We start from the raw sequence: 12977 nt of genomic DNA on the forward strand, positions 1-12977 counted from the left end.
ATGTACTAACTGACCCAGTTCCCCTGCCCCCCAAGGGGTTCCCCCACATACCACCAGGGCATCCGGAAGGTTGTGCTCCTCTGTGAAGGTGATGACTGCAGGGGTGATGTCGAGCGCACCGAGCTCCAGCGTGGCCGTGCTGACGGACTCCGCATCATAGGCCCAGCCCGCCTGGAAGAACACAGCCACTTTCCTCATGAGAAGGCCCGAGCGCACACGTTTGAATCCATGCCTTGCCACAAACCTCATGGCGGCCCCAAGGTTCCTGCTGCCCAATGGCCTTTCCCGGCGGATTTTCCTGACTGCCTGGAGGAGGGCGGGCTTCCCCCTGTAGTCCGAGAAGCGAATCAGGTAATCTGTTTTGTCGTTGTATGAAACGATGGCCACTCGCGCACCCTTTGGGCAGTTACTCTCACTTATTTCCATCTTCATCAACAGAGATAATAAAATGTCTCTCATCCTCTCAAAATCCAAGTCGGAGATGTCATTTGACATGTCCAAGGCAAAGACCACTTCGGTCGGGAACACTGGGCACTTGGAAACACCTTGACACATGGAAACATGGATTTAAGATTTTCTGCAATGCTTCTAACAAGTGAAGATTTGAGTGAATAAGAAAAAAAAATATATTATTTACCTGTTGAACACGCTGGAAGGGAAATTATTTTGGAGAGAAAAGAGGACATTGTTAGTTCACATGAGTAGTGGTAGGTTTTCCATGTGAGTGCTTCTGCCTAGTGGTTAGAGCATGGGCCCCGCAGACTGAAGGGTCTTGGGTTCGATTCTGGTCAAGGTCATGTAGCTCAGGTTAAATGCTTGATCCCCAGCTCTGGTCGAGTATGTGCGGGAGACAACTAATCAACTGGTCTCTTTCACATCGATGTTTCTCTCTCTTTGTCTTTCCTCCTCCCTCACTTCCCCTCTCTCTAAAGATCAATGGAAAAAAATATCCTCAGGTGAAGATTAAAAACAACAACAAAAGAACAAAGCTTCTCTTTGCCTGCTTTGTGATAAGAAACACCAAGATGCAGTCATGCAGGAGTGCAATTACCACTGCATTTCATGGGCTACCATACCATACAGTGGAATCATACTGAGATGATACGCATTTTGACCATTTCATTTCTAAGGCCACACTGAGGAAGATTAGTTATCCAAGTGGGGACCGACCTAAATATATTTATTTATAGGAGCCTTTCATGATGGACAATGGTGCCTCCCAACCTCAGTCAAATCCACAGTGACTTATGTCCCCAATCCATGATTCATCCTCTTTTCACACCACTGGCTCCTTTTGAGCCTTTTTCAAACAACTTACGGCAGTTTTCTCGTATGACATCGACGATTTCACAAGGCTGTTAGAAAGATGGAGAGAGAGAAAAAAGGAAAAAGCATTTAATTTGAAGTATATTCCTCCTCACCCTGGTGACTTAGAAATGTCATGTGGATATCATCAGTCCCTATCTGAAGCTTTTAAGCTGCCACAGAAAACATGAAAATTGTTACAGCAATTAAAACCATCTAGCAGGTATATTTCTGGATCCCGTGGGTATTTTAAAGCACTTATAAAATATTTTACATACAGATAATGCCTATATTATTAGAGAGAGATAGATAAGAGGAATTCTTTTTTCTTTTTTTATCTGCCTCACAAAGCAAAGGACTCAAATCTGATTTTGAAAAAGTATAAACCCAGGAATCTCAGCACAGAAGGCAGAGAAATGCCTTCAATTTTTGGATCTCTATATTAGCAAATCCTGGCACACTTCTTTAGAATGACTGCCAAGACAGGTACTCCTAACACCTCCCCTAGAATTGTGCTTCATTCCTTTGATCCCCTCCTCTCTGTCCTGTTCTTCCTCAGCCCCTTCACTTCCTGCTCCTCAGTTGTCCCCACTTCCTCCCTCCACCCACCAATAGTATGTTTGTACTTGGAACATAAAAAAAAATCATAACTTTTGAGATTGTTTCCAGGTGTTCCATGAGACACAAAGCCCAGGGCTGTGCTGTATGTTGGCTTATAAATACTTTATAAGCAATTTTTGAACTTCACAAAAAGGCATATTGTGTAGGGGCGTGGCCTCAGTCTTTCCTTTCATGTCAACGGGTATTACTCAAAAACATCCAGATCCCCTCCAGGATTCAAAATATTATTCTACTCTTTTTATTTGATTTGGTAAAGTCTATAAAATACCAACAGAAGTCATAAGAGGCAAAACTAAAGAATCTTTATAGATTTCTGTTTTGTCAAAGTGGAAAGCTCTGTGTTCTGAAAAGAATGCAGTTTAGAATTAAAATATTCACTTACCATCACTGCCAAGCCTCTGGGGCCCTTGATGCCCTGGAAAGAACAGAAACAGATTTAAGATGCAAAATTCTGAGGTCCAGTACATTTTTATCCTGAGTTGGCAAGAGGTTCTTATAAAGTTCACCAGGGTGAACTTCTGCCCTTCTTGGACCACTTCTGCCCTTCACTCCTGGCCCTGAAGTTCTGTCTGACCCCTTAAAAAAGGAGGTCAGGGTGCCTAGGAGGTATGTCCCAGACCTTGGAGTCAGGGAGGCCCAGGTACATGGTACATAACTTTTAGAAGATCAAGTCATTTTGATACAAAGCCACAGTTTAGGATATAATTCAGGGGGAAAAAAGGCCATTCAAGATTTCAGGGTCATTCATAACAGTTCTAAAGTAGAACCCAGTCCTCCTCTGCCCTTTCTCCTCCAGCCACCCACCACCACCTTGCCTTTGCCTAAGAACTTAACAAATCTTCCCTGGACCCTTCAGAATGAGAGCTGCCTTATTTAGACTCTAAAGGGAGTAATAATGTGTGACCTTGAGCAGGTCACTATAATCTCAACCTTTGTATTCATAGTCTCACCTGCATAATGGGCATGGGTGATCCTTCTAAGATATTTTTTAAAATATATTTTTATTGATTTCAGAGAGGAAGGGAGAGGGAAAGAGAGAAACATCAATGATGAGAGAGTATCATCAATCAGCTGCCTTCTGCATACCCCCTACTGGGGATCGAGCCAGCAACCCAAGCATGTACCCTTGACCGGAATCAAACCTAGGACCTTCCAGTCCATAGTCCAATGCTCTATCCACTGAGCCAAACCAGCTAGGGCTAAGATTTTTTTATTCTGTGACTTTGTTGTACCTTCACAGTAGTGAAACCACTAGGCTCAACCCATGGCTGACTCACTCTAGGATGAGCCATGGGGCAAAATGACAATAGCCCCAAGTCTTTCCTTTCATACCAAATGACCTTCCATGGAATTAGAAAAATATTTGTGGGCTTGCAACATTGTCAGTTCAGTTAAGAGTACATAAATGTCTCTTATGTTAGGATTTCCTTCTAGTTTTGGCATAAATGTTGTTGCTCATCTTATTGACACTGATAAACGCATTCTCCAGTGAGTATTATGTATGGGTTTATGTATTATGACAGATTCATACATCTCCAGCCACTCTAATATCTTCCCCATCTTCCAAGTGAAACATTTATGTTGAATCAATATACTCTGTAAGGACTTGAAGCAAATGTAAAGCAAATTTGGCCCATTCCCTAATAGATGCTCTTGTGTGTCCCAAATGTTCATTTCTTTTTAGAGATGCCTCTTATCAAATCTTTATTCATTTTTACACAAGGTTGACAAGAAGAGAAAGAGAAGAGTCCATGTTACCCGTGGTCCTGGAGGGCCTTGGTCACCTGGAGTTCCAACAAATCCTGGAAAGCCAGCATTACCCTAAAAATGACCAACCACAGGAATAAGCTTCCCACCTTGAATATAACTCTTATTACAGTCATCACTTTGAGATATCAAGTTGTCATTATACCGAAGGTACAATGAGTCTACTATAGACCCATTAGTTTATGCACTGTGATCAGTAGAGTGAGACACAGAAACCAGAAAGAGAAGGGATCTCTATGGGAACCATCTAAATCCACCCCCACACGCCCCCGCCCCCCACACACACATACCTAATTCCAATCAACATGTATACATATTTCCAAACAGCCTTAAAGGATGTCGTATTCAGTTGAGCCTCCAGATCACATAATTAAAAGATGCATCAAGTATGCATTGAAGGTGTGGCATCAAGAGAAAGAAAAAGCTCTTCTACCCCCTTCTGGTCTTCAATGTATGAGAAAAGGTGTATGCTAATCATGGATTCGCTGCTTATTTTACAGGTATTTGAACTGACATAGCATTACTTGCATGTAATTGATGTTTTATCTTTTCAGATTAGAAATCAGAGAGTTAGGTTTAGCTGAGCAGGGCAATATTAGCCAGTAGCAAGCCAAGTTAAGCACAGATCAAATTTTTCTTTATGTCCTTGCCAGTGTATAAAAATACCAATTATTGAGTTCCTAAAAATATATACATCCTCTTTTCTTCCACTGAACACTGATCCATGTCCTCTTCCCACATCAGACATTGCTCTCTAATGTCTACCAGCTAAACACAACCAAGGTCTTAGATATCCACAGGGGTACTCTTTCCAAAAAGAGCTGCTAGTGATTGGGGCTCTTCAAGCTTGAATCTTCAGTCCCTGAAGGAATATATTTTTAATGGTAGACTCTATAAAGCACAGTGAAAATACAACTCAAAGTCCACCAAGATGGCAGCCACATTCATGAGAGTGTAGTCCTAAAAAAGCTAAGAAAAGGCTAAGGTTTAGAAGAATCTCAAAGAAACAGCAACATTTTCTCTGCAGCTAAAACAATACCATTCCCAAAGGATATCTAGACGTGCCTCCAAACTTATTTTTTAAAGGTTGATATTGCATAACTGAAACGCCAACTTGGATTTTTCTGTTATGGTTGGGGAGCTGCATTTGCATTCAGAAGGTAAACAAGAGTGGGATCCAGTGGGGAGTGAGCCCAAGGAGGGTGTGCAACGTGCCTGCCTGAGGATGACCTGGGTTTCCTTCTAAGAAGCCCAATAAACCAATGGAAATATGCTCCTCTGAGTAGAGTGTCATGATATAGGCCTTTCTAGATCTTGGGAAATTCCTTTGATTCTTACCCTCTTCCCTCTGATTCCCTTTGCCCCCTTCTCTCCTCGATGGCCTGGGTCACCATCTTCTCCCTTGATAGAACCAAAAGCAAAACCTTGAGTGTAAAGAAAAATAAGCGTAAACAAATGACACATGCTGCATACCAGCTGCCAGGCCTGGGAAGCTATCTTCTTACTTGTGTGCCAGGATAGCCAGGAAATCCAGGTTCACCCTAGGGTCCGAAATGAGAAATGGTCTTGTTTAAAGTCATGTTGTTATATCTTTCTTTGGCATTCTTGGGGGGGGGGGGGGGAGGATAATAACTTTTTGAAGTAAAGGCCCAAACAGGAACCAGAAAAAACAACTATATCAAACATTATCTTGAGCTAATCTCAAGTGGCCATGTTTTATTCCTACAATTCATTGTGAAACAACTCGCACATGATTTTTACAAATCCCTCACCTTCCTTGATACATGTGTAATAAAACTGCCTTCTTAAGCATTTTAACCTATCAGTTTAAGTAACCAGAGGCCCCATCCCCTGGAAAACGAGGGAAGGAGCATCAAACTGACTGCTGGGAAGCAGATCCTCATTGTCAGATCAAAGGCACACCGCAAAGCAATTATTCATTCAACAAACATTTATTTAGCACCTACTGTGTGCCAGGCACTTCCTTACGCACTGGGAATTCAGCAGTGAACAGAACAAACACCACTGCTATCACGGAACTTGCCCACTAGTGAGGAAGAGAGGTATAATACATCGGGAAGAGATCAATGCTATTCCAGAAAGGCGATTAAGGGACAAAGAATGACATGGGTAAATGGGGGGAACAGGGACACTATTTTATACACGGTGGTCAGACAAAGCCTTTCAGTAAAGATGGCATTAGGGCAAAGACCAGCATAAATTGAGGAAGCAAGCCAAGCAAACATCTGGGAGAAGAGCATTTCAGGCAGAGGGAAGAACATTTAAAAAAAAAAAAAACCCTGACGCAAGCCCAGCCAGTGTGGCTCAGTGATTGAGCATCAGCCCATGAACCAAGAGGTCCCTGGTTCGATTCCTGGTCAGGGCACATGCCCGGGTTCTGGCCTCAATCCCCAGTAGGGGGCGTGTAGGAGGCAGCCAATGGATGTCTTTCTCTCATGGATGTTTCTCTCTCTATATCCTTCTCCCTTCCTCTCTCTCTAAGAATCAATAAAAAAAAACGTATTTTTTAAAAACCCTGAGGTAAGAGTGTGCCATGCTTGAGGAACACTGAAGCAGGATGGGGTTGGGGTGAGGGAGCAGGATGAAATGAGGTCAGAGAGTTCACAGAGGGGCTAGATTGTGTAGTTTTGTAGGGAACAGTGGGATTAACTCTAAATGATATCAGGAGCCACAGCTTGGCTTTGAGTAACGGAGTGGCATGATCTGACTATGTGTTTTAAAGGAGGCTCTGGCTGTTGCATGAAGAACTAACTAGGTGAGGCAAGGGTGGGAGCAGAAGAGGCCAGTTAGGTGCCTACTGTTGTAATCCAGGTGGGAAATCATGCTGGCTTGGCCCAGAGGGTAGCAGTGGTTGGAATGCAAAGTGATGAAATGCTGGATGTATTTTGAAAGTAGACTCACCATTATTTGTTGATGGATTAATGGTAGGGGGTTAGAGAAAGACACTTATTAAATATACTGCAAGTGTCTGTCTTGAGTAACTAGCAGGACAGAGTCTCCCCTCCTGAGACAGGGAAGGTTGGAGGAGGAGCAGGCTGTCAGCGAAATCAGTTTTGACTCCCTGGATGTTTGATGATATTAAAGGATTATGGTTGATTCTTAGATGTGGTTATTATCTTTTTAAAGAATATTTCAGAAATGCAACTTGAAATATTTATGTATGAATATATGATATCTGGGATTTGCTTCTAAAAAATGGTGAGATGATAAGTGGGTGGGAGTAGAAATAAAACAAAGCAAAATTGGTGAAGGGCATTGCATTGTTTGAGCTAAGTGATGGATCCATGGGGGGAGGCATTAGTATATGTCTTTCCACTTGTATATATGTTTGAATATTTTCATACTAAAAGGTTCACAAACAAAAGAAGAAGAGAAATGTTGCTTTGGGACATGCCACTTTTAAGGTGCCTATTAGATAGACAAGTGGAAACATTTGGAGTTTGTTTAGGAGATTGATCCAAGGTGAAGAAATAAACTGGAGGTGGCACTTGATGCCATGGGACTGGATAAACTCACCTAAGGAGTGAGTAAAGGGGAGAAAAATGTAAGGAGATTCAATAGTTAGAGCTCAAGAACATTTTCAGAAGATCCGGCAAAGGAGACAGAAAGAACAGCCAGTGAAAACCAGGAAAGTGGGTGTTCTGGCAGATGAGACGGGAAAGGTTTCAAGAACAAGCCCAGGATCATCTTTGTCAAGTGCTGCTGAGACATGGAGTATGATGAGGGCAGAGAACTGACCACTGGACTTAGCACCATGGGTTTTACCTCAACTGAAGCATGAAGTTGGGTGGGGAAAGCCAAGGGTTGAAGGCTCAATTGTCATTAGCGAACCAGAGGAAAGAAAGCGGAGCTTCTAACCCCGGCACTGCTGACATTTGGGACCTAAGCGTTCTTTGTTGTGAGGAGCTGTCCTGTGGATTGTATATAGGACGAAAAATAGTATCTCTGGTCTCTACTTACGATAGTAACCCTTCCCCCAGTTTTGACAACCAAAATACCTTCAGACATTGCCAAATGCCCCCTGGAGGGTAAAATCAGCTGCAGTGGAACCATGGGTATAGACCTACTCCTTCAAAGAGTTGCCAGAGAGAAATGGGGCTAAGAAAGTATATATTTAAATAGGGGTTTGGTTTGGGGGTTTTTTACATAAGAGATATTTCCGCCTCTGTTTATGCTGGGAATGATCTATGGAAAGGAGCAGGTATGATACAGATCGCTCAGAGAAGAGGAGCGTGAACAGACAAGGAAAATGTAGCCTGCTGGCCAAGCAGCAGCAAGGACCGCTTAAAGTGAGGCCATCATGACTTGCCAGGAAAAACTCATGCAAATGTGGAGTGAATCTGTGTGTTCCACAATGTTACGTGTATCACCATAAGCAGAGGCTAGCATTTGTGCTCAGCTCAGAGGTGGTATGTGCATCAAAACATGCACGTTTGAATTCTACCCAAATTCCCTGCTATGCGAACTCTCCCCTGGAGAAGAAAGACTTAATTTGCCAGGATGGGGCTCCAAAGAATTAGTCTCTATGCTCAGCTCTGTCTCTAACCAGCTATGTGACCACAGGCAAGTTACTGCACTTCCCTGAGTCTCAATTTTCTTATCTGTAAATTAACAAGGCTAAAGGAGATGATCCCTGAGGTCCCACACTGTTCATCATTCCACAGATCTATACTAAGGGATCACTGTGTTTGAGGCATTTTCCTGCTCAATAAAATGGCAGTGGTGCTATCCAGCAGCCACAAGGGAAACAAGAGAGTTATAGACAAGCCAGCCCAGAATCCTGACATTGTTAAGTAGCTGAGCATCGCTGAACATCCCAGTGACTTATTTCGTGCAGCAGTTATTATAACTTGCAAGCTAAAGAACCAAGAATAATTGGGGCTATTGACACGTGATTTACTTAACAAGATTCGTGTGACTTCCATGCTTCAAAACCTCTGTCTGTGACTCATTTCACTACATGCTAAAACACCAGCTTCTTATGGGAGTAGAAATATGTAAATATACTTATTGAGACCCTACTCTGTGCCAGCCTCTGTTCCAGGAATACAAAAAGGAGGAAGATGCAGTTCTGCTATCAGGTTCACAAACTGGGAGGTAGACAAATATGCAGGAATAAATTACATGGAAAGGGGCTACTGTAGAAATATGTGCTTTGGGAACACAGAATATAGGACAACAAATTCTGTCTTCCATAGAAGTTGATATCTGAGTTGGTTTTAGAAAAATGAGTAAAAATTGGCCAAAGGAGGGAGTTGGGGAAGGACATCCCCAAATAGAGGCAAGAGTGTGTGCAAAGGTAAGGAGCTTGGAAAGAACCTGGCATGCCCAGAGCTGGGGTAGGAATACCTGGTGTGGGTAGAAAGAAGATGAGGTGAGGAGTTTGATTTTTAAATAAGGAAGTGACAAACCAGCTTTTCTTTTTTAAGGAGGAAACTCTGGCAGCTACAACATATCATAAACAATACATAGAAACCATTCCTGTCATGCCACTTGAGTGATAACTCTTATTCTAGTAAAATAAAATAAAAGCTATAGTCTTTAGTTCAGAATATTCTGTAAGGTAACTCTCACCTTTGTTCCTTTTCTTCCCGGATGTCCATATCCATCAGGACCAAAAAGACCCTAAGAAAATGACACAAGATGATGTAGAGTCATCCAGATCAATACTTGGTTGATAATATTACCTGAACCTTTGGAAAAATCAGCAGTGCAAGGAGGTGGAGAAGGCAGAAGGGGCTTATGGAGGTTTATCCCAGCCTCATGGGATATATACTAGACTACCTTCCAAGGAAAAGGATGGAATAGGGTTTAAAGTTTCTAAAGACCATTATATAAATAAATGTGTTGTATTTTCTTTCATTTTTAACCCCCTCTTCAGCAAGATGATACCATGGGTGTAGGAAGCCCAATCACGATACAAAGTCCTCCTGGAGCAAACTTGCTTTCCTTGTAGGATAAAGGAACAATGGGAGAAGTTCCAGAATTGGTAAATCTCTAGGGATAAAGACAGACTTTGGGGGGAAAGATTTGGATAGAAGCCATGTAGTTTAGTGAATACGTTTATACACTGAAAACCCAGACAGGCCTGAATTTTTATTCCATTTCCAACACTGGTTGTATGAGTAGCCTTAGGCAAGTTACTCAACCTCTTCAAGCTTCAGTTTCCTTATATGTTAAATGGGGATAATAATATAATCTATCTAGTATGGTTGGGAGACCGAGTGAGATCGTGCATGGAAAATCCTTAGCATGATGCCAGGCACAGAGCAAGTACTTGGTAAGTGGTCCTTATTCTACTGCTGATGGCGGCGGTAATAGTGATGATGGTGGCCAGGGAGTAGTAATGGTTGTGATGGTTATGATGGTGGCAGTGATATTGGTCAGGGTAATGGTGGTGGTGGTGGTAGAGGTGATGGTAGTAGAGGTAGTGCCGATGATAATAATTATGAAAATATTGATAATACTATAGAATCTTAGCATCTTTACATATAGACAGCGAGCTTCCTATAATAAAGAGTGAATGCAGAAACTTACAGGCACCTTGTACTGAATAGACAAATACTGCACCTGAATCAAATACATTAACTGAGAAGAACAATTTTTTATTTTAAGCCATTCTTATAGCTAAGAAGGAAAGTTTGAAATCTTATTAAAATAAGATAAAGAAGATTGCCAAAAATGAATGGCAATGAGGAAAGAATGCGGATGAGGTTCATTTGCTGTTACTCCATGCAGAGCGTTCAGTATCTGTAACCCCAGAGACCTAAACTGTGTATTGTGGTTTCCAACACCTCCCAACATCCCTGAAATGACACCTTCAAGAAAGACATTGCTCCCCAGCTTTGTTTGTCCCCCCAAAAAGGTCAATAGAAACAAGCTTTGCTATTATTTTAAATCAGAATGTTTTAATAAAGTCAAACAGTGTTAACTTCATCATCTGAACTGAGTGTAGATGCAAAACAATATTTGCCTTACATTTCACTTGACAGTAATCTTGTTCTGTGTTTTTTTTTCCTTGCCTCATTTAAGTTTAAGCTTCTGAGACCTGCTTTTATTTTCTCTCCTTGCCAACAAATGCAATTGTAGTGCTGGGTGTAAAACAGACACAGGTCCTTCCTACTGTTGATGAGAGAAATCTCAGAAATATGAGTTTCAGGAAAGACACGTTGCTCTCATAAAGCCCATTCCAATAAGACGCTGAATTGAAAATAGTCATAAAATAACTAACGATCGTACATTCAGTGCAATGACTAAGGTGAAAATGCATAGCCCTGTCTTTGGAAGTGTTATCTGTTGAAGTAAACCTTTTACGGTCTTTGGTCTTCAAAGATTATGTCTATGCTCTGGATAATCAAATTCATGTCCTTAAAAGTTTGCACCTCTCCATGGGTGCATGGAACAGAATAACAGATCTCAGTGGGGAAGCGGGTGGAGAGAACATGTAATGTATGCATAACCAATGGACACAGACAATAGTGGGGGGGAAGGCCAGGGCTGGGGCGGGAGTTGGATGGAGGGGGGCAAAAAGATGGAAAATGGGGGAGCTTCTGTAATACTGATAATAAAAATATAATTTTTTACATATTTACTGTTGAAAGTATTCCATATGTCTCCTTTTTTCCCCCCAATGATCCCTTCAAGCCCACCCTGCCCCCACCAGGCCTTCACCATCCTATTGTCTGTATCCATGGGTTATACTTTGGTTGATCTCTTCCCACCTACATACCCACCCCTGCCTTTCCTCTGAAATTTGACAGTCTAAGTTTATACCTCTGATTGGCTGTCTTATTTGTTTCCCTGAAAAAAAAATGTTTCATTGAGCATCTCTGTATTTCTAAACGGCTCAAATGCTTGTAAAACATCCTTGTCAAACATAAGTGGCTAACTGGCGCTTTCCTCTTCAATAACATGTGAAAAGACAAAATAAACCCCAAGACATCTTTGGATTCTTTACATATATGAAAAATTTAAGAGGCTTTGACTCTAGATTCACACCAGCTCTGGTGATGATGTTGTATTTGTTACCCCAAACATTCATGATGAATATTAGAATTTTATGTGAAATACAAACAAATAAGAAATAAGAAATTCAATCAAGAGTCCAAAACAGAGAAACTAGACTTACAGGTTGTCCTCTTGGTCCTTGCTGACCCGGTGGGCCTCTTTCTCCTGCATCACCATGCTCTCCCTTATATAAAGAAGGACAAAGATGACATTCATTTTCTCCTATGAGTTTGTACAATTTTATATAGTTTTCCTTAGAAACTTTACAGTCACACTTTTTAAGTCCCACTGGCATCGTCCTACAGTCTAAGGTAAATATCTTCCTCTAGACTTTCGTAAAATATTTAAAAACTAAAAATATAATTAAAAATTTGGTATTATTGAAAATTTGCAAAACCAGGTATGCAGCCCCAGTTACAGAATTTTATATTGCTATGGCTTTTTCTAGGTGTGAATGTGTGAATCTGCATTTATGGGGAATGCATATACTTATCTACCTATTGATATGTCCTTGTCTACTGATCCAAGGGACCATCTATTCATCTTTCTCTGTGTCTGCCTATATGTCTTTCCTTCTCTGTATCCATCTATCCAACTAAAAGGTACTGGAGAAGTCACTATCATCACCAACCACATCAGAAACACATGCTGGAAATGGTCACATAAGGAGAGATTCATATAGGAAAACCCTAGTTGTAATCCAGGAAGAATATATTCTCTAACATTTACCTTCATTCCTCTTGGTCCAGCTTTTCCTTTTGAACCATTTGGCCCTGGAGGTCCAGGATTCCCCTGTAACAAGACCATGACCAAAATCACCTAAAGGGCCACAAAGTTAAATATCTGACTCTCTTGTTATTATTGAAATGGTTTGGAAGCGGTAGTATGCTCATGAATATCTTTAATGCAATTAATTTTATCCTCCAACATAGAAAATGCATAATATACACATTTTACCTCAGTTGGGGGATGGGATGGGGAAGTAAGATGTTCTGTGCAAGAGGCCATGTCTACCACATACCAAGAATTGAAGGAACTACCTGGCTATTTGAGGGGAAAACGCCATTTGATTAAGAGGTCAGGAAGACAAATGCCGGGACTTTTACCCTTCCCAAATAGAAAATATTATCAAATGAAAATGAAAATAATGCAATCAGTTATGGGGCTGGAATTTTCCCAACCAAGAAAGAGAATGAGGACAAAACTAGGGCGTAGGCCCTCCTGGATCTGCTCTCTTAAATCTCTGGATACTCTTA

At 41.4% G+C, this 12977-nt stretch overlaps 1 protein-coding gene across 1 annotated transcript in view; it reads right to left on the bottom strand.

Annotated features, from left to right (window-relative positions):
* LOC118668195 (collagen alpha-4(VI) chain-like) overlaps positions 1–12977 on the bottom strand; it is a 103200-nt gene that overhangs the window by 19768 nt on the left and 70455 nt on the right. The window contains exons 24-33 of the mRNA XM_036332649.1: positions 12451–12513; positions 11843–11905; positions 9289–9339; positions 5199–5234; positions 5032–5094; positions 3685–3747; positions 2309–2341; positions 1319–1355; positions 638–649; positions 52–545 (exon numbers count right to left, since the gene is read on the bottom strand). Coding sequence (XP_036188542.1) covers positions 52–545; positions 638–649; positions 1319–1355; positions 2309–2341; positions 3685–3747; positions 5032–5094; positions 5199–5234; positions 9289–9339; positions 11843–11905; positions 12451–12513 — 915 coding nt within the window. The remainder of the gene's footprint in view (positions 1–51; positions 546–637; positions 650–1318; positions 1356–2308; positions 2342–3684; positions 3748–5031; positions 5095–5198; positions 5235–9288; positions 9340–11842; positions 11906–12450; positions 12514–12977) is intronic.

The sequence above is a fragment of the Myotis myotis genome, unplaced genomic scaffold (assembly GCF_014108235.1).
Source record: "Myotis myotis isolate mMyoMyo1 unplaced genomic scaffold, mMyoMyo1.p scaffold_m19_p_13, whole genome shotgun sequence".
Classification (NCBI taxonomy): domain Eukaryota; kingdom Metazoa; phylum Chordata; class Mammalia; order Chiroptera; family Vespertilionidae; genus Myotis; species Myotis myotis.